Source organism: Trachurus trachurus, assembly GCF_905171665.1.
Source record: "Trachurus trachurus genome assembly, chromosome: 10".
NCBI classification, from domain to species: domain Eukaryota; kingdom Metazoa; phylum Chordata; class Actinopteri; order Carangiformes; family Carangidae; genus Trachurus; species Trachurus trachurus.
This window is the reverse complement of record NC_139894.1, coordinates 7842508-7864463: the sequence shown is the minus strand read 5'-3', so window position 1 is coordinate 7864463 and position 21956 is coordinate 7842508. Positions and strand designations below refer to the sequence as shown.

Genomic DNA, 21956 nt, shown 5'->3' with positions numbered 1-21956 from the left:
CTGGAAACTGTCAGAGCTCAATTCACACTCAGGCCTGTTTGATCTTATGGTGACCTTGAACTAGCCCATTATTCTGACTGCATTAGGAATATATCAGGAGCGCCTCAGGTGAATTTCATCGCACAGGGACATGAGTCCAGTTGGACCTAAGGAAGACGAATTGATTAGAAGTTGTGAGTCACAGATCAGTGTGGGCTTATGTATAGGCCTATACAGTAGTCGAGTTGTAAAAAAAATTCAGGGGGGGTGGTCAATTCATGTAAATTCAATATCAAAACAAAACACTGAAAATAAGACTTCTTAATCCTCTCAAATCAAATCAAGCCAAGTTTATTTGAATTTTTTTATTTGTGCCCTCAGATTTTATTATTTATTTTATTCAACATGCGTAGGCCTACTCTCTAATGATGAAATAATGAGGGCTGTCAATCTATTAAAATATTTAATCCCGATCAATCTCATGAATGTCATAGTTAACTCACGATTAATCGCAAATTAATCGCACATTTTAATCTATTATAGCCTAAATATCCCTTGAATTATCATTTTAATACTTTTATCAACATGGAAAAGTGGATAGGCTTGATTTGTGCAAATGTTTTTTAATGAAATCAACTATCAATAGATTTAAAAAAAAAATGTACGCTGTTAAAATTGATTTGACAGCCTATAATTACAAGTTATATGTCCAACATTTAATGTAAAAATGGGAGGGATGGAGAGAGGGGATGGCATTTTTTCAGGGGGGATGATTTTGATCGTTTTTATTACAGGGGGGATGCCATCCCCCCTCATCCCCCCTCAACTCGACTACTGCCTATAGTATAGATTAAGATCTTTAAGTCAAATCCCCCAGAGTGTCATTCCCTTGATATGTGAGGTATTGATCATCAAGAGCATTTTTAATTTTTCAGTGCATATCATCATTAGGGACTCACAGTATGTTTTCATACAAGTGAATGTTGTGAATGGAAAGCTTTGTTCTCAGACAGCTGTTACCTCTACAGTTAGGCCATACTTAAGTATGTTTTCAATCTTGTCCTTTTTCTCCTACCATTTTTTTCTATATCATATATTGATTCTACATCCTTTAACGTCAAATTCCCATAAGCACTTCAACTCATAAAAGATTAAAGTTGACCTCAAAGTCACATCTGAGGGCAAAGGGGCTCAGTTGCATGGATACTGCGAAAAAGGATATCAGAAATAACCAATAGAGAAGATCTCTGGAAAGAAATGGTTGGATGGAGGGGGGGAAGAGTATAATGGAGGATAATTATGTCAAATGATGCGAGTGATATAAAAATATGAAATGACCATTTACAACTCAGGAAGAATCAGCTCAAGAACCGCAATAACAGTGAATACAACTCTGTCCATCCATCTTCATGACTCATCTCTCTTTCCTGGCTCAGCTCTGCTCCACTCCTTTGATAACAGGATTAAATGCAACATGCAAGCACGCCCTGCTTTCATGAGAGGGATATAATCCGTTGTTGTTAAAAAGAAGCATAGAATTACAAATATCTTGGTCACGTCGCTTGTGTTAATTACCATAAGATTTGTTTTTGTCTGTGCTACAAAAGGAAGACCCCACTAACATTCTGGTTATAAACTTTTAAAGGTTGGTGTAATAAGCAAGTGAGCCCTAAAGACATAAAGCATAATGAAAAATGAGATGTCGAGGATTTTGGTTTTCGTCATGGATGCAGCAGGAATAAGAGCAGAAATCACCATAACATAGGAGTTCTGCTTTGCATGAGCTTTTTGATCTCAGCAGCTCTTGTAGAAAGTACATATAGGATCTCTTGTATTTCATTTATAGATGTGGAGGTCCATCACAAGCATATGGAGATGTGTTACTCAGAGTATGTTCTGTGCTTTTATGTTTTCCTGCTCTGTGCACTTGAAAGTCAGATTCCATCCTGTCTTTGTGATCATCACCATAAACCATTAGTTTTACCTATAATGACCTCCGGCCCTCTGGAGGTCCTTTTTTAATTGAGTTTGCCTGCTTTGTATTCTCTCAATCATGAAGTCCTCTCCTCATCTGACTGATGTCACATGTGGGAATGTGGCATGTTTCCTTTTTAACCTCAGTGGCTCCATCTCATATCAAACTTTTACCTATTCGGCATCAGTGCTTCAGTAATTTCCCATCTTTCCACGGGAATACACACATCGTATTTATCAACTGTTCGTATATTTCAGCCCAACAAACTCCAGAGCCTCATCTTCAATGCCGCTCTATTTCCTAAAGAGCTTCAAAATCTGTTTTCACTCCCGGCTCTTTCTGACTGACATCTCCTATCACAGATAAGGTGACACATCCGAACACCTCGCTGCTTTGCTGATATCATTCCACTATAAGGAAATGCATTTGTGTTGAACATCTACAACAGTAACAAAGCGCATTAAGTACTATAAGTATATTTTTCGAGTATCTGAATCTTCACTTGAGGATTTTATTTTTTGGAAACTTACGGCTTCTACTCCACCACATTTCTCAGAAGTCCTTGGAGCTTTTAGTAAGAAGAACAACTTTTCTGTGGATGTGTTAGACCATCCACTGTTTTGATCACAGGAGAAAATATACTCTATTACGGCAAAGTCCTGCGCTGTCAGTCATGTTTGAACTTGTCAGTGTCCTTACGATGTTACGTTATATAAATAGGAGCCAGAGTGCCAGTCTGTGTTTGAAAGTTTAGAAAGTTTAGAAGGAAAAAAAAATGGTTGAACTGCTTGCTGTATTCAACTTTAAACAGAAAGTATTGAGTGACTTATGGCCATGTCTACAGGCTTTGTGTCATATTTCACAACTTTTTAATTATGCAGGTTCTACAGTAGATCAAATATAAATGTTAGATAATACACATATATTTTCCTGACTCACACTAACACACCAATAAGATGGCTCACTCACTCTTTAGCTTTTATGAAGACAAATGGCGTCCATATTCACCCTCTGTAGCTATGAGGACCAAGGTCTTATAGATAAGGATATGGGGAAAAGTAAAACGTACAGAAATCTACCAAAAGACAGGTGTAGACAAACGTGAATGGTTGAATGGGAATAAGGAAATGTGACAATACTCAATAGCTTTCACACATACTATATATGAAGTGTGTGTTGCAGCTGTGTGACATCACGGTTACATTCAATCTGTTGGACAAATAAGTTCAGGAGCCGCTGGGGTTTAAATCTGATTCATGTATTGACACTGTGTTGCTCACCTCTTCCTCCTTGTTGTGTATAAATCATTAAGTAAATAATTCTGACCTGTGAAATCATCTGAGCCTCTTTCCTTCAGCTCACACTGTATGTGAATCAAAGTGATAGAAAGACGCTGTGAGCTGTATCTGGCAGATGAGAAAGTGAAAATACATCTAATCTAATCAGCCATCGACCTTCCTGGACCGTTGTGCTCGAGCAGTTACTGTAATTTGTGTCAATTTTGGTTTGTGAATAATACGTGAATCCTTGTATTTAGATGGCAGATATTACATTTTTGAAATTAGATTTTGTTTGTTGTATATTTATGAGGGTGTCTAACAGTGTGTGTAAAATGAAACCAGTCTTGATGAAACACATTGATAAGCACACTGGGGTGGGCACTAATTTCAGATTTCCAACCGAGTTGCAGGCCTGTTTACTGCACAAGTCTGGAACTTGAGTACTTTGAGTAATTTGTTATTTCCACTTCAAAAGATTAAAGTCGGGCCCATAAATAACGAAGTGGTAAATATAAATGTGGTAAACTGTGAACCAGAGTTCATTAGGCAAGCAGCCATCAATTTGTCTAAGCTTAAAAACAAAACAAAACATGTGTTACTGGGAAGTAAATACTACTACTGTAAGTAATATACTTTGATATGTTATAAATAAAAAGCTAGTTGCTGTGATGTGACCTAGGTATGTTTTTTGTCAACAACCCCCCACTGATTTACATGCAGTGACTTACAGCAGAGGGAGATGATGCACATGGCGTGCAGCTTGTTCTCTGAGCGGATGTACGAGCGCATGCAGATGACGAAGATGTTGCCGAAGCACGTGGTGGCGGACACCACCCAGACGAAGACCCTCAGCACGATGTTGGCCAGCAGATCCTCAAAGGATGAGATGCCGTCGGTGTTCGGTTTGCAGCTGCGCACATGTGGAGCGTAGCCGCAGTACTGGAACTTCTTGAAGTAGCTGTGACAGCGGATTAAGACAGAGGCTCGGGTTAAGGAAAAGAGAAGGGAGAGGATGTGTTACACACACTGTGTTAGGGGCTTTCTTTACAAATTGAGACAGCTGTGGGGGAGCATCATAAGAGAGAGTGAACCTAAAACAAACCAGTGATATATTTCCTTATGGTGGTAGATCTATAGATCTATAAATGGGTGACAAGATTATTTAATTCATCCACCCAGCAATAAACAATAAACTTCCATAATGGTGTTTTCTTTTGTTGGTGTGTGTTTGCTTTAATATGATCATGTTAAGTTTCTTTGAGTATCATGAAAAGCGCTGTATAAACACAATACGTTATTATTGTTGTTAATAATCAACATAAACTGTTAAATCTTGACTGAAAAGAAGCAGGAAGAAGAATACTCTCAAACAATCTGTCACAATGTCTTTATACTGTAATTATGGCCCACACAGACACTCACACCTCGCTGTTACTTGGCTACAGTTTTTTTTATAACATTAAAGAAGTTCACAAAATGAATGATCTGTCTCAACAAAACAGAACAGAACAAAACTCAATTAACACTTTTCACATTTTCTCATGCTCCTCTTCTTTTAATGATGATTGTTTTCTTAGTTGAGATTCCTCCATCGACTAATTCATTTCACTGAACTACACGTTCCTTCAATTTGTTCCTGTCCTTGTTTTTTTTAAATATAGTTTTCTAAGTTATAGTTCTTTTTTTTTCCAGATGTTGGACGAGACCTTTTTGCAACAAGCTTTGTACATGATTTGTTGAACACCAATCTACTAGTTAATTGAATTTCAACAACTTTAACTGAGCAAATAGTGCGTTTGATGATTCGCTGTATAAACATCTATTGATTCCTGTTTCTCTCCCTTGCAAAATTAACATATCATTAACATACTAAATATTAAATTCACATGTATAAAAGCATGACCCGCTGAACTGAATAATAATACAAAACTTCACAGCAATCCATTGAAAAGCCAAAGTGGTATTGTAATCAATTGACAGCACTGACATCTCCAAAACCACGTGTATTATCCACAGGGACTGTTTCCCAACTGTTTCTGTAACGAGGTGTTGCTTTTGAACATTTTGAATGTTATAAATATTTTAATGATTCACACAAATAAATGATTCAATTCAATTCAAATTCAGTTCGGCCCCGATGTGTGGAGGAAGAGGCGCATGTACTGTATTTCAAAACCTGGATGAATAACTGGTGAACAGTATTTCCATTTAGCTGTACGTTATTGGAAAAAAAAAAGAAACCTTCAAGAGCTTCTATGTTTGTAGTAGAAGTTGAAAAGGAATTTTCTCTCCCTCTGTTGCATCCTATCCAGAAAACTGCATGGGTGTATCTTGAGCTGCACACAGTAAATGGATTACACTAAGCCTGACTTACTCATCTCCCAGCTGGAGGAGAAGCCTGACAGTACCGATAAGGCCGGCTTGAGATACGTGAGTGGCCTTATGGTGTATGTGTATGAGTCCAGACGACATCATGTGGATTCACAGTATAAACATTGAGCACTTACATATGAGTCAGGTATTTGAGAGGTTCAAACATCCGTCGCTGTATGTTTCCAATCTCGATCCCCTCTATGCTCCTGCAGAATAATAAACACATCTGATTTTTTTTGTCTTAGATGACACACAGGTTAATGGTTTATAATTACAAAAATGTTCAAACAGCCTTTTTGCTTTTAGTGAGAAACATTTTCACAAACATTTTCTCTTTTTCAGACTTTTGACTTTTGTGTGAACTCTCAAATAAAAGAAAGTGCACATTAACCACATCATATCCAGGCAACACACAGAGGCTGTGATCAGTGCTGACAGAATAATGGCCTCCCTCCAGCTTGTCAAGGCTGTTTTTCATTTTCATTATCCCACTTTGTCATCTGTTTAGCTCCTCTCCTGCACCTTTACACATGGCAGAGACACAAGGGCTCTACAAATGCCTCTTTTTTCTTTTCAACACAGACCTAGTTTTTTTGCCCCCCCCCAAATGCACCACAGGACGTGTCATTTGGCATTAGGAAAGGGGATACTTACAATGACTTGAGTTTATGCAACTTGTCAAAGTGGTCAACTTGGAGCTCCACGATGGGATTATATGATATGTTCCTAGGGAAATATAAAGAAGAAACTAAATGATTAAAATCAATTATGTAACATGGAAATCAATACAATGCATTATGCACAAAGCAGCACAGTTGATGTTGAGGATGAGGACTGACCTCTCGTATGCTTTGAAGATGTGTCCTTGCTTATTATTTCAAGAGCATCCTGTCTTCATCTGACCACAGTGTTGGTTTATAATTGGAGACCGAATTATAACCATTAAGATCTTTATGAAATCACAACTTCATTCAATACATACAACCACTTTTTTTTTTTTTTATCTCTATGTGGTGATTGTTTTGCCTGAGGAAACATGGCAGACTTGTCATCAAGATGATCTAATTAACATCAGCGTTGCTATTTCACTCTTTTCCTCTCCTAACACCACATCAGAGATTTATTTTACGTTAGTGCTAAACAAGCACGACTTCCCTGCTGCAGGTTGAAAGTGTTCAACTGGGGGGAAACACAGCGTGGCTTTTAATGTGAGTCAGCCAAAGGAACCGTAATACAATTAGTCAACAAGGTTAGCGCTGACCTCAAGAGTGCATCTACAAAAAGAGACAGGGTTGGCGTTTATGGTGCTTTGCTGCTCTGTGACTGAAACCTCAAGGATTACAGCTTAATTCAGTGTATTCACTTGAAAGCAAATTTCACTTAATTGAAGTTATCGAGTTGAGTGTTTTGCATAATTTCACTGTTGCATAAATAGCAATTTTTCTGGAGATTGATGAACTCCATTGTCGCTCTCTGACAGCATGAAGAGACACAGTCGATTAAATATTCATTGAATGAGCACGCTCAAACACGGAACTGTACATCCCAGTGTATTAGTGTAAATAAAACTCACAGTTGTAGCAAATCCTCCAGTAAGACAAAGAGATTGGGAGGAATCGCCACCAGTCTGTTGTTGGATAGATCCCTGCACGGCAACATGAATCCACATCGGTTTCCCAAAACACACAAAACAACAGACAGATATTGATGTACAGCAGCTCAGCATGTGACAAATAAACACAGATCTTCAAAGTCAAATTTCATTTCATTTATTTATTTAAAAAGGACAGTGTGCAGTTGCATTAGTTATTGAAAACAATAAAAAGATGGCTGCACCAGATTTAGCGGAGCCGCTAATTTCCATCTGTAGTCCTGTAACATAACATACATACATACATAACAACATGACGGTTTTAAAAGCCTACCTGAAATGTGCTAAGAGGCATTAGTGGTTAAAGGAATAAAGTGTTAGAGTGCAAATAAAAATTAATCAACAAATCCACCCCATGTAACCTCTCCAACGTATGGATGCGCAGATTGCATAACGACCACTGTATGTTAGGTAAGCCCAGCAATTATTAGGCTACTTCCTGTACAGCATATGTATAATGCATTCACTTCTTTGATACTCTCACAGTTTCCATTAGTCCCCTGATCGTCTGTGCATCAACTCAATTTATTCTGCTCTAGGGTTTTATGTGTAAAAAGGGGCTAGAAGCGCTGTGTTGATAATGATCATCGCTCCTGGAAAGCGTCAATTTCAACAGTGGATAAAAAGTGAGAATGACATTCTGAGCTCTAAGAAAACATGTTGTGACACATTCATCTCCGCTGAGGATACATGTGGCCCATCATCCCGGAGACTAAGAGGGAAAGGGATGATGATTTTTTTTACAGTGTGAATCCCACTCTCCTCCTCCTCTTCCTCTTTGTGACCAACCTGCTCTGCTCAGTGAGTTACTGAAATGGTGAACCACAATAATCAGTTTTGCAAGAGGAGAACAAAGTCATGGCTCAAATAACAGCCCTCAGTATTTGAGCTGGAACTTTTCTTTCATCATGAACTTGTTGAAATGGAGCCACTTCTGTCCATGTCTCTCTCACTTCCCTCTCCTTGTTTACTTCCAATTATATCCTCGTTCAGAGAAAACCCACAGTAGCAGCAGGTAATATCAATATGATCATTAGCCAACCATACTGTATATAATATGTTATTATTGATTTGTCATATTTCATTATCTTTCTCTATATATATAAATATATAAATATCTCTTGCGATACTGACTTCAACCACATTTTTTCTGCCCTCAATATTACAGATAATGAGAAGTGTTCTCCTATTTTTGTTATTCTCAGTGTTTCAGTCTCTCAGCATGGTGGTATGTGAATGTGGTATGAATGAATGATGGTTTCTGTACACGCTTTGGGTATCAGGTATCAATAGTAAAGCGCTAAATGTAAACCATTTTTATTATTATCATCATCATCAACACCTATATTCTTTATCCTTTAACAATACAACACGTCTATTTCTGTGAAAAAAAAGTGGAGCAAGAAAAAAAAAGATCTTCAAAGCAAAATCCACTGAGCCAAAAAAGGAAAAAAAATATAGATTTGTGAGGAGTTGAACAGAAGAGTGGTCAAAAGACACTAGGCTTTTAACAGCTACAAAAGTGATTGTTTGGTCAGACAGTAAAGCACATGAAGTAAAAGAAGTACAGACAGGGGACTGAGAAAAGATCACAGCAAGAGAGTGTAATACTCAAGAGTCGATGACGATGACATCAAAGGTAAAAAGCAAAGATCTGCAGGCATCTCCCGCAGACCTATAGGAGTCAGTTACATCAAGAGGAGTGATGTCCTTTGAAGTTCATTATAAAGAGAAGCACTGATGTTTAATAATAAAAAATATTAATTTGCTGTGGTTTACATGGCAGCTGAATGATGCACACTAACAATATTATCACAAGAGAGATCAAGAGAAAGATCATGGACAGGTCATTAACACATCATTGTGAATTAGGAAAAGTTTTGTTTGTGAAAAATCTTATAATTGTCACTCAATCATTCTTCATTAATTTTGTTAATACGTTTCCAAATGAGTTCAGTCTGAAGGTTCATCAAAATCTGACATTTAGATTTAGCTGTTTCTTGAGTTCAGTTGGAAATTTGAGTGGAAAATCCAACCAGAAGTTTAAGAGAAATTTCACCAAAGATTTGTCCAACGTGACGTTTTGACCTCACTGTGAACCAAAGGTAAGGAAGTCACCAAAATCAATATCAATCCCCCTCGCTCTAAAGTCTGGCCCTGACTTTTGTAAGAAAGTTTTTCAATAAATAAAGTTTTAGAGGAGCAGAAGAATGAGCTCAACCATCAACAAACCAAATGTCCAGCCCCGGGCTGAAAGTGACAACTAATGTTGTTCATTAACGACATGCATTTGTTCAGTGACGCCTAAATCCTACAGTACATGTGGATCCCTGTTGCTTGCAGCTATAGCTATATATATCTATATGCATAAACTTACTGCATCTTGGTTTACATACATTATAAGCAAAGACTGTGAATGTTATAAAATTAAAGGAGAAATCAGACTTTTAAACTATCTCTCTGTCTTCAGTTCAGTTCTTCACATCAGCTTCTTTTGTAGGAACAATCCTGAAAGTTGGGATAGATTGAAGTTTATTAAATCGATTAAATGAAATGAACTTACAATTCTCCGAGCTTTTGGAGGACTGAGAAGGCTTGTTCGTGTATATGGCTGATCCTGTTTCGCTGTAAAACCCTGGAGAAATATGACAAAAAAAAAAAAAAAAACGAGAGATCCATTTTATTTTATGACTTTAAAAAAAAATCCCATTTTATAAACTGCCAGCACTGATTCCACGCACAGGCCACTGGCTGCAAAATTCAAAGATTTCTGAGTGAGACATATTTATTTAAAAAAGCAGAAACTTTGCCTCAGACATAGATTTTGTAAATGTATGTGTACTTACAGAACTGTCAGCATACTGCACGAGCAGAACGACATGTTTCCAATGGTTTCTATGTGATTTCCCTCCAAATCCCTGCAATAACATGTTACGAAACGCCACACACAGAGACCAAATACAGTCACACACACCCACACATGCACACACAGACAGAATTCATTCATCAAAAAGCATGTCAATTTTGTGACAAGACAGTTTCTGATCTCACATTCTACTCACAGCCAGTTCAATCTCGGCATTTCCCGACAGATGTCGTCCAGCTTTGTCAAAGAGTTGTTCAACAGAACCCTGTCAATCAGAAACAGAGAGACACAAGAAAGAGACACAACTGTGATGTGGGAAGGTGGAGTGTGTTTCCTCAAAGCAGGAGCATTCATTTAATCTAAACAGATCAACAAAGGATCTTAATAGTGGTGCTTCTGATAATTTGAGAGGAGATCACAGAGAAACACAAAGAGATGAAGGAAACAAGGACTCACAGTAAAACCAGGGAGTTCAGTCCTGAAAAGGTCATGGAGGATATTCGATGGATATTGTTATTTTCTAGGATCCTACAAAAACAATCACAAGCAAAACAGGACACAATTTTTCAGCTTAATTTCCATTGATGAATAAGAAACTGCATTAGTAGCATTACCGGTATTGAATAACAATTATTATTATAATAACAAAAGAATTTATGAGGAAGGAAGAAAAAAAAACTGAGCCTGCTTTGTCGGTTAGAATTATTCGTGACCTCATCCAACCCTATCTGCCTACGGCAAACCAGATATCTACATAATATAAAGTATACTATATTAATATAACTTTTCTTTTGAAAAGAGATTAAACTTACAGCCACTCCAGCTTGTGCAGGTCCTGGAACACCCCCGGCATCAAGACAATTATCTTGTTGTAGCTCAGGTATCTAAGAGAAAACAGGAGGAAGACCATGCTCTCTGTCAACAAGATACCTGTTGGTTATCATACACAGCTACTGTAAGTATTTCAACATTAATAAAGATAAATAGTAGTTTAAGTGGTGCAATCTCAATAAAACAAAAGAACATCAACAACATTCAATCGTCATTGAAAACATAGAAACTATGGATCATTTCAAATACCTTGGACTGACAATAGACAATACATTCAGGTTTGATTAGATTAGATTAGATGAGATTAGAAAGACTTTATTGTCCACCGTAGTGGAAATTTGTCTTGATCGACACACACGGGACATTCAAAAGAAAAGCAATCAAAGACCAACAGCCATTCACAAATGAAAAGGACTACAAGGTTCCCAAAGTGGGGAGGCCACCAGGAATCAGGGACTACAGACCAGTAGCACTGTTCACTGCGGATTTTACATCTTAATCTGAATCTTCATCTGTTCAGAAGTACTCTGACGAAGGAAGAAGGAAGAAGGGAGAAATGACAGGAAGATGAACACAGGGACCTGGTGGGGGTGTTCACGGACTGGTGCAACAAGAGCAACTTGTTGCTTAATGCATCAAAGACCAAATAAATTATTATTGATCTTGGCAGGTCCGAGAGATCCTTGCGGCCGTGGGTGGACATTGAGTGGGTTCATGGAATGAGAGTAAAGCATGATGGAGCAGACATGGAGGAAAGGGAAAACACCACACCACACTCAGCTCCAAGTGAAAAGGATTAAATAGACAACGTTTCGGCCAGCACAGGACCTTGGTCAAGTAATGCAAGAGATACCAGGGGGAGTGGCTAATAAAGCCTTCTGTGAGTAGGTGCACCTAAATCCTATTCAGAAAGCAATTTCATTGAGTGGGTTCAGTCATACAAGTACCCTGGAGTACACCTTGATGACAGGTTGGATTGGTCTGTATACACACAAGTGCTGTGTACAAAAAGACACAAAGCAGGCTCTTCTTTTTGAGAAGACTCAGGTTCTTTGACATGTGTAATGTATTATGCTGCATGCGCATGTCGGTCCATCATTGCAAGTGTTATATTCTTTACCATTGTCTGCTGAGGTAAGAATATTAGGGTCAGGGACAGGAACAGACTAGAAAAGCTCATCAAGAAATGTAGCTCTGTGATGGGAGGGGGAGTGGAGCCCCTGAACAGGTGACCCTAAACACACAACTACACAAGACTCTCACAGGTCAGAGGAAATCCTTCATTCCTGCTGCCATTACTGTAAGATGCACAATGCCATTTGTTAGGCATTTATATCATTTTAGGTTATGTAAGCTGCTCGACGATTTGAATGTCCCTCCAGGGGATGAATAAAGTATTTTCTATTCTATTCTCTTCTATTCTAAAGCGATTCATACCTATGTGCACAGAAAAATGTGAAAATGCATTTCCCAAAAGGAACAATAAACTAACTGTGTGTAACTAAGTTCATGGATTGACAGATGTATGTCAATGCGAAAATATCACATTGGTGTGTAACTGTTTAACATTTCCCTCCTAAACCACAAGTATTAACCTGGAGCCATAAGAGCTTCCATTCCTCTGGAAACGTATATAGTTTCTCCACCTCGCTGCAGGGATTTGCTTCCATTCAGCCATAAGAGCATTAGTAAAGCCAGGCACTGATGCAGGGAGATAAATCCTAGCACACAGTTGGTATTTAAAGTCATCCCAAAGGTGTAGAAATGGAAGTAGGCCTGAATGATTAATCGAAGACTAACTTAAATAATTAACAGGATGTAGTGTGAAGTGTTGACTCTGCTTAGTGTCATGAGATCCTGCGGTTTATAAATAAAACCCTCTATACTACATGATGTATTTGAATATAAACACACAGTCAAGAGTTCCTATGGTAATAATGAATGTATTCTTAAACACATTCAGCTCAAAGTTGAGGTGAGATGCTCTGTGCCCGTCAGTCAAGTCAACACACAATAACATTTTAATTTGCTTTGTCTCTCTCCACAGGGCCGGATGTCAAGTTGAAATAGGAACAAACTGTCACACAAAGTCATTAAGGCGTAAGTACAGATTTATCATTTTCCTTAAAGGAGATATCTGTACGTCTCCTCTGCTGCTGAACCCAGTCTCTTACAGGTGCATTCACAGCCAGGAGAGGTGGTAATAATAAACCCCCTGAACAATGAGATTAGAGGGTGCAGTGACTTGCTATCTGAAATAGACAACATGGACCAGGGCAAGGTGGTTAGTGTGTGTTAGATAATGTGCCAAAGAAAAGCCGTGATAGCTTTGCTGCTGCTGTCCACCTCTGCAGACAGCTCACAATATTTACTCTGAGTAAGATCAGCAATAGAAAAACTTCTTTAACTAAAACTAAGAGACGCTACCCAAACAAGAAAGACAGTTTCAAAGTAGGTAGGTCCACTGTGTTTTTGGTGAAATGCATAGTCTACTTCTAAATTCTGTTATCTGTTCATTTATTGCTGCTATAGTCAATACATGTAATTACAGTTAAGTGTATTATTAGTTCAACATCACTACAAACAATTTCAGCACAAATTGAGCATAAAACTTCATACTGCAGAACTGTGTTAAAGTAGTTTGGTGTAACTGAGTGAAAAAAATCCTTTAGAAATCATCATAATATTCTAATGATCTGAGGACAAGGCACATTGCACTAATACAAAGGGAAGCTTAGAGAAAGTGTTGTGTTCAGGTCTCCTTGGTAAAGATATGGTAATAAGAGTCTGGCGCTGACATTGAGCTGGCATTCAACAGCTGAAGCACTGTGGCCTCTCACTGCACATTGTTTTAATTTTAATGGACTAAATACAACACTTAAAGTTGCAGTGTGTAAAATGGGGGGAAAACCGTGATATCTACTGTAGCGTTCAGATTCTAGATCGCAACGCTCGCTCGCTCACTTGCACTCACCCCTCCTGACGTGGCCTCCAAGGACAAAAAAAAAATTGTTTACCACGACTGGGACGACTGGGAGTGTTTCAGGAGCATCCAGTGATGAGGTGAAGATACGATACGATACGATACGATACGATACGATACGATACGATACAATACGATACGATACGATAAACTTTATTGTCCCATTTAGGGAAATTTGTCTTGGACACTGTAGCTGCGCCATAAAAGCCTTGATGGCCACAATTACAAAAAAAACAATACACCTCAGCCATATCAACCCAGCAAACTCAAGACATAATAGCATTGCACATATCCCATAACGTAGCACATACTGTATATCTAAACCATTTTACGATATGCTGTTTCCTACTCCTTCTTCTTTGGTGGTTTATTTATGAACGTAAAATGTGCTCTCTGGCTGGCTGGATTTTCCATTACAAACATGACGGTGCAAAATGGCGACACTCTGTAACGCAAGACCCTTGCATGTAAGAATAGTTATAAGGCTACGAAAACTAAACAAATGTTATTTTATAGCGATTATACACTTACACAAATATATTCATGGGTAGTATATTCAGATTTTGCCAATAAACCTAGCCAATTATTACACACTGGACCTTTAAGCAAAAGGCAGAAAATGGCTGCTTATTACAGCAAACAGTAACATAGTTATAAACAGACTCTGCTGTGTTGCTGCTGAGTCCTATAATAACCAAAATCAACAAAACACACACACACACAGTAAGTAGGTCTAGGTTGGTGAAGGTTGAGTTTGGTGAATCAGCAGTAATAATAAAAGTGCCAGGTCGTGATGTCCATGTTTCATGAATGTGTTTGGCCAACTGAATCATTCACTGAGCTGTGAATGAGCCTGTGACTTTGAGGCATGAATGAAGCAGCTGATTATCACCGTTTAACCCCAGTGCAGCCAAGTAGTGCTAACTAAGACTTTGTGCACATAGAGGTATGACCCACACGACTGTTTGCCCTGTCACAGAACAGTAGGTGTTAGAAGAATGAACAAACTCACAGTCTTGTTAGGTTATAGAGGCCTCTGAATGCATCTGGACTCACATCTTGGATCCTGTTGTGCTGAAGGTATCTATGTAAAAAAAAACAAAAAAAAACAAAAACAGTTAGTACTTCTTTTGAATGGGGAAAAACATTTCTGCAACCTATTAGCCTAGTAATTCAATTAAGAAACATGGCTGCACAATGGTTTGTGTACATGAAAAACAAATAGAAGATATTGGACCAGGTGAGGAAAATGAGGTTGTGGTATCTGTTTAATACCCGGCATCGTCTTTAGTATTGCACACACTGCTCAACAAAGCTCAGATGACAGCTGTGTTTTGTCCCTTAGTGTATTTTACACACCTGGTTATTCATCTGGATGTTTGTTTATGCATATTTCTGGGAGGTTTTCAATGCGTTCAAACTGTCAAACTGAGTGGCGACTGAAGTCTGACACTACGGCTGCCAATCGGTTCCTGGCAGAGGATCAGACCTACTCTGCTGCCGACACAGCCAGGGCCGCTGTGTGAGACTGATAAACAACATAAGTTGGGAATGAATGGATCTGTATGCAGAACCAATCAATCACTTGTCAGCGGTCCTAGAAGTCCTCTTAGCCTTATACATATCAGCTTTGTAGTTACAAAACTCATTTGTTGTATTTGTCACTCAGAGCTTGTTCTTCTCGGTATCATGACAGTATTATGCTCTACTGAATGAACAGTGGAGATCCTAATAGGTTTTTATACTCAATGCATTGTTACATCATGATGGACTAATATCAGCTCATTTATGTTTAACATAAAGAACAGCGAAAACATAATGGAGGTGGAATCACAGAGACAAAACAACAGCAAATAGTAAAAAGGGGAAAAATATGATGAAGAATAAAATAGCCTGTGCAGTTGATTAACATAAATTCATAATTCATGCCAAACTCACAGTTTCTGCAAGCTCTGATACTTAAAGAAGGTGTGTCCTCTCAGTTTCTGGAGCCAGTTTCTTTGTAGAGACCTGCGAGATGGACAGAGGCTCAAAATCAGAATAATTAACGACACCATGAACAAAGCTTGTCACGATTCAGAAGAAAAGACAACAGTATTTTAAAAGTTCACCAGTCCATTTGCTCAGACTGTCATGGCTTCTATAGCCGTGTTTCCACTGCAGGAGTTCCTGGTAAAGGGAGGGGGTAGGGACTTCTACAGGAACCGTCCTCTCACTCGGCCCTCTCAGTGGTCGTGTCTCCACTGCAGAGTAGGACCCCGCGGCGACGTCATGAGTTTCGATCGTTGTGCGACTGTTTCGACCGTGACGTCACCCAGGCAGGTCACAAGCACATGCACACAAATCATAACAACAACGAAGAAGGATGGAAGGAGCTGAGGCGGTAGGCGCGTTTCTGGTTTGTGTGTTTGTGCACATGGCGGTTGATTGTAATCCTGCTTGAGTTTTTGTTTTTTTTGTTTAACTTTTCACGGCATTGTTTTGCGGCGTGATGGATCCCCAGTGTGTCGAGGTGCGCTGATATTTTCATTTCGCCGCGATGACTCTGAATCTCCTCGGTGCTGTAGACTGCAATCAATGCCTGCACCTCATCATCGGTCCATTTGTGTACATCTTCCTGCTGTTTTCTTGTTGTTTACAGCGGTGTCTGCTAGGCTAATGCTCCCCTTCTGCTCCCCCTTTTAAAAATGCCGGTTGTTTTGGTGCTTTCTGGTAGCGTCAGAGCCTGCTCTAGCTTTAGCCAATCAGTGCCGGGTTAACCTCGAGCCCCACCCAGGAGCTTTTCAGGGCCGAACGGAGTACCTACCCTGGAGTAGGTACTCCGCTGGCCCCCGTAAAAGTTCCTGTAAATGGCCCTGTGGGGGAGGTTCCTGCAGTGGAGACACGCACCAACGGGGCCGGCCCCGTAAAATTACCCCGAAGTTCCTGCAGTGGAAACGCGCCTATAAGTGTGGGTGCACGGAAAAAAAAAAAACTAGAAAGAGAATATCTATTGAATTCCTTAATCTCATTTTCAGATCTCAGTGTTTTTCCACTTGGGCTCTCACTTTCTGTCATGTCGATATTCTGTCAATAAAAACACAACAAAGAATTCCAAAAAAATAAAAAAACAAAAATGACTGTGTCTATAACAAGGACATTAAATCCATAAACATAACAAACCGTGGCCTGTAAATTCGTTTTTATCATCTCGATGTGATCTGTTGATTCCAAAGCTTTTAACGGATTAACGGGTGATTAGAGGCTCACCCACACACTCTCTCACACACAGTCAAGTCAAGCTGTTATTGGAAGTGGTCAGTTTTGGGATGGTGATGAAGATCGTCTTCTTGTTGACACTGTCTCTTCGGGGCTCGCTGTTCTCAAACACAAACACTCCAGGACAGTGTATTTCTTGGCCCACTAACACTCTGAGACACACTCTGGTGCATTCCTGCAAACAAACAAGCTTATTTACCAAAACGAACTGAGGCTCAGGGACATTTCTTATCTTAAGTCTCTCTTCATTTTTGTCCATTTCTAGTTTGTCGTAAGTATTCTGTGTTAGCTGCATTTTGAGAGATTTGATCATTAGCCTTGCAAATACAATGATTAGTTGATTAGTTGTTAGTTATGACTCATAATTGGATCGTCTTGTATGGGTGTTTTTGTTGCAAAAGTGTCCAATATCTGAGAGCATGCAGCTTATTCTCATGTTAATTACATCTTTGCCTTCTGGACTAAACAAGAGATGTAAAGACATCAACTTGGACTGTGAAAAATATAAACAGGTATTTTCACACACAAACACATGATTTGAAAATAATAGGCTGATAATGAAAATCATACTGAGTGCATATTACAGCTCCCAGTGGCTGGTGTTACACTGCTTGATGCAACACAGCAGGGTGACACTGGACAGAATCCCGCAGACAGAACCTGAGGCTGTCGAGGCGAGGACGTTTTCCTAACAGCAGCTGAGCCTATAATAAGTTTCTGTACTGTCAGTCTGACTCAAGAGCCCCATTGTGTGTTATACCGAACACTCGAGATGAATGCATTTCATTTTCAAAGCAGCTTTTTAATGGCACTTTTAAAATCTACACAGTTCTTTTATCTGACTAGAACTGAGTGATGTCACACAACATTTCAATGGTGAACATGCACGTGTACAGACCCTAAAACACCTGTTTATTTACCTGAAGTACTCTGATTAGCAAACTGTGCATGCAAGTTAGATGGAAGAACCATCTGGTTTGTCTGGTTGTCCAGCTAAAGGTTTGCTACTACATTTGACATAGACACACCAAACTGACTCATTAATTTCACGCTGCCTGTTTCTAACTCCCACTTATCCTGAAAGAAAAGTTTTACAGTGTCATCCCTTCCATGATATATATTTATGCAAAGGTTACAGTATCATGAACAGAAAAAGCTGCTAACTGGCAATGCTTCACTCACAATAAATTGAAAACCCCCACAGCATTAAGTGTTTGCGAAGTGTTACTGCTGTTAATTCTGCTGCAATTTTCTGAATGTTTCATATGCTTTGTAAATTGTCTCAATGAAATTTTAAATCGCAAAGCAACTGCTGGTTATTTGTCTAGGAAGACGTTTCATCTCTCAGTTCATGTACATGTACATGAACTGATGAAGCCTCTTGGATGAGAGGTGAAACGTCTTCCTAGACAAATAAGCAAGTCCAGTTGCTTTTCGATTTAAAATTTCCTTGAGATATCTATGACCTGGACAAATGAGAATATTCACAGGCTTTTTGTAAATTGTGTTAGGGTGTTGTTATTTGAATGTTCTTTCATTTAATTTAGCTTCTCACATTATGTAAGCACTGTGCTTCCCTCTTTCATCTACAGATCCGTCCTGCCTTTGCATGTAAAATAAAGATTGATTTAAAAAAAAATGCATATATCTAACAAAATGTGAGTTGCTGTCTCCTACGAGACTTTCAACTGCTCATAACCTTAATGAGAGAGGCTGCTTCATGATCAGCAGAGTCACCTTTAGCTCTGTCTGCCGGCACACACACACAGCTGCTCACAGTGAAAGGCGAATGTTGTGACAGTCACAGTCAGGTATGGAGAGCCGCCCTGGGGATAGCTTGAGATTAAAAATATTGAGTATGAAAAAAGAAAAGAAAAAAAGGAAACAGTTATTTTCTACTCACATCATGGTGACATTCATCGCCACCACTGGGATATCTTGAAGCTGTGTGCTGTCACAGTCCAGCTCCAGGTCTCGGCATTGGCAGAGCTCAGGAACGACACCCAGCACTGGAGACAGAGTGGGAGGGGGGACATCAGAGGATACATCAATCAACTGGTCACTCAAGTGCCAACATGTCAAGACTCGTGCTGTTTGTACAAATGGAAACTGTGTCTTGTTGGAGGAGAATATAGGCACAGATTGAAATGAAAGTGACTCAGAGAGGAATCACAAGGCAGCGGTGGTTCAAAAATAAAACAGAAAATAGACACTGGCCTCTTAATATTGCTTATTGAATATTCCGGGGTTAAGCTACCTTTGATTAAAACCTTCCTGTGAGATGTGATGAAAAGGAACAGATACAATTGTTTAATTGGGCTTTTCCTGGCTCCAATAACGGCAAATTATAGTTGAGGACATATCAGACGTGAGCCACAGGGGTAGGAAGTTTAATGAAAAGGCTCCCCTCTGTCAGGCAAACACATTTCATTTTCATTTACTGAGATAATTACAAATTTGTGACAAGTCATATTTAACTCCCATTGATTTCAGCCAACTGAATGCTGTCAGAGTTATTACTGAACAAGGACAGTGAGAAAAAATATATATGATTACACTGAATGTTCTCTGCAGGTTCACCAGTTCTCAGTAGGGGTGGAATGGATTTAAGTATCTTTTATTATAATATTTAAATGTAGTGGTGGCTCTTTCATTACCTGATTCAAACCGGTTTATGTGCTCACTATAAAACAGTTTTACATTTCTAAATCAGAAGCAATGGATGCGTGCCCTGACACACAGAGTGGTTAAGTGGTTAAGAGAAAGTGTGGCATTGACAATAGGAAATAAATGTTTTGGATAAATAAATAAAAAAGGACAAAAAAAGAAGAAGCAGACTTTCCTTGTGATTAAATCACAGCTCTGAATAGCAGATGATGCACAACTAAATCAATTTAAATAATTTTGTTCACTCAGGATGAATAGCAGAATAGAGAAAAACACAGAAATCAAACAAAACAACTTTCATAATTATTTTCTCTGTGAAGCTTCCCAATGTGACTCCACTTCCCACTTCCAGCTCCATGGTTGTAATTCAGAACAGCATCCTTTAAAATAACTGAAAGGTCTTTTAACTTCCAATAAGAATGACGCACACAAACAAACTGTGAGTCTGTGCTCCACTGCCCCGACACTCTTGATCCAGAATGAGTGCTGGAGAATAAAATATGACATTTACTTGGCTTTAGCTTTGTTTTAATGAGATAAATCCCTGAGGAAATAAGACACAATGCAGTGTTGCTGTAATGCAGAACAACCACAGCTTCGACATCACCATTCAGATAATGATACTCTATACACATTGAAACTGAACTGAAAATGACAATAAAAAGTTGTCCCTGTGGATGAATAATGCTGCAGTTGTCAGTGTGAAGCCATTTTCAAACAATACGAATGGATCCACATTGAGGTAAATCACAGTGATGTGACTGCCAGAAGGAAACATAGTATATATTCTGCAATTACATTTCTACAGGGTTATAATTTGCCTTTCTGGCAGCTCCCAAGCACTGCACTTGTTGTGCAGAAAACAACAACAGCAACAGCAACAGCAACAACAACAACATAAAAAAAAACATGGAGAAAGCATTTAATGGTTTGGAAAATAGCAACGTGTGGTGTTTATGGGACATATTTTTGGACCCTCAGGCTTCATGGTTAATAAAGTGTTGCAGTGATTCCCCACTGCCTGAAGAGTGGCTCTATCACTAGTGTTTTAAAAGATTGCTTTGGCGTGAACAGCGATCATTGTAACAGTGCTTTGAATACATGGTGGTCTATTCCTATGAAGTGACAGGGCTTTGATTTTAACTGACCAAAACAGTGGCTACCACTGTGAATCCTGCAGACACATTAACAGGCTGCAGTGATATCAACTAATTTTAAAATGCAAGGGGGGGATTTACAGCCAGGGGGCGACTAGAGAGGGGATCAGGGGAAACCAACCCCCTGTCACCCTCCCTGTCCATCCCCTGGCAGCAGAGAGAGCAGGAATATCTACTCCTCCTGACTCATTTATGAATGAATAATAATATGAATAGAGAGGGTGTAAATTTGAACCTCTGGCCAAACCACTACTCTGAAATATTGGTGGAATATGCTGGGTATTAATATATACGTGACTCACACAAAATATACATTTAATCCAATAGCAGTGCTATTAAATTGAAAATACAACTGCAGTCTTGCTTGTTATTTTTCAAATAAATCAAATCTTTGTTCAACACATTGAGTGCACAATATAATGTAATAGTCATGTCAGGGTTTAATATCTGCCCTTAAAAATCAAATCACAGTGCAGAAAATAGACTACCTTATGAAAAATGCATGACAACACCCCCTCCAAGCATAGACAGGAAGGAGGAAGTCGGACAGTCTTGTAGGTAACATGTAGTTTACAGTCAACAAGCAGCACAGCAGCTCTGACTCTCAACAAGGTGGAGGAGACCAAGCAGGTGGTTCAATAGGATAGAGGGCAGCAGTAGGCTACAATATAATGAATAGGAAGTTCATCCAGTTCACATTGTGAAAGTGATCAGGGTGAAAGAAGAAGTGGTGATTTCCCAGAGTGCAAGCAGAGAAAAGCAAGGTGAGGAGAAAAAGGAGCTGCAGCACATCCATGGCCTGTAAATTGGAGCACTTGTGTTTTCAACCTGCAATAAGGTGAATGAATGCTGCTGGGCGAAGGATGGAAAGTACAAAGCACAAACATGTTGCAGAGGAGTGCATCAAGGCAGAGCGTGTTAACAACAAGTGCAGAG

The 21956-nt window shown here is 39.1% G+C and overlaps 1 protein-coding gene across 1 annotated transcript in view; it reads right to left on the bottom strand.

The window, feature by feature from the left end:
• rxfp1 (relaxin family peptide receptor 1) overlaps nucleotides 1-21956 on the bottom strand; it is a gene marked incomplete at both ends in the record, with an annotated part of 77480 nt that overhangs the window by 3460 nt on the left and 52064 nt on the right. The window contains 12 exons of the mRNA XM_083981187.1: nucleotides 3963-4192; nucleotides 5742-5813; nucleotides 6262-6333; nucleotides 7181-7252; nucleotides 9822-9893; nucleotides 10105-10176; nucleotides 10321-10389; nucleotides 10581-10652; nucleotides 10937-11008; nucleotides 14951-15022; nucleotides 15877-15948; nucleotides 19100-19205. Coding sequence (XP_083837313.1) covers nucleotides 3963-4192; nucleotides 5742-5813; nucleotides 6262-6333; nucleotides 7181-7252; nucleotides 9822-9893; nucleotides 10105-10176; nucleotides 10321-10389; nucleotides 10581-10652; nucleotides 10937-11008; nucleotides 14951-15022; nucleotides 15877-15948; nucleotides 19100-19205 — 1053 coding nt within the window. The remainder of the gene's footprint in view (nucleotides 1-3962; nucleotides 4193-5741; nucleotides 5814-6261; nucleotides 6334-7180; nucleotides 7253-9821; nucleotides 9894-10104; nucleotides 10177-10320; nucleotides 10390-10580; nucleotides 10653-10936; nucleotides 11009-14950; nucleotides 15023-15876; nucleotides 15949-19099; nucleotides 19206-21956) is intronic.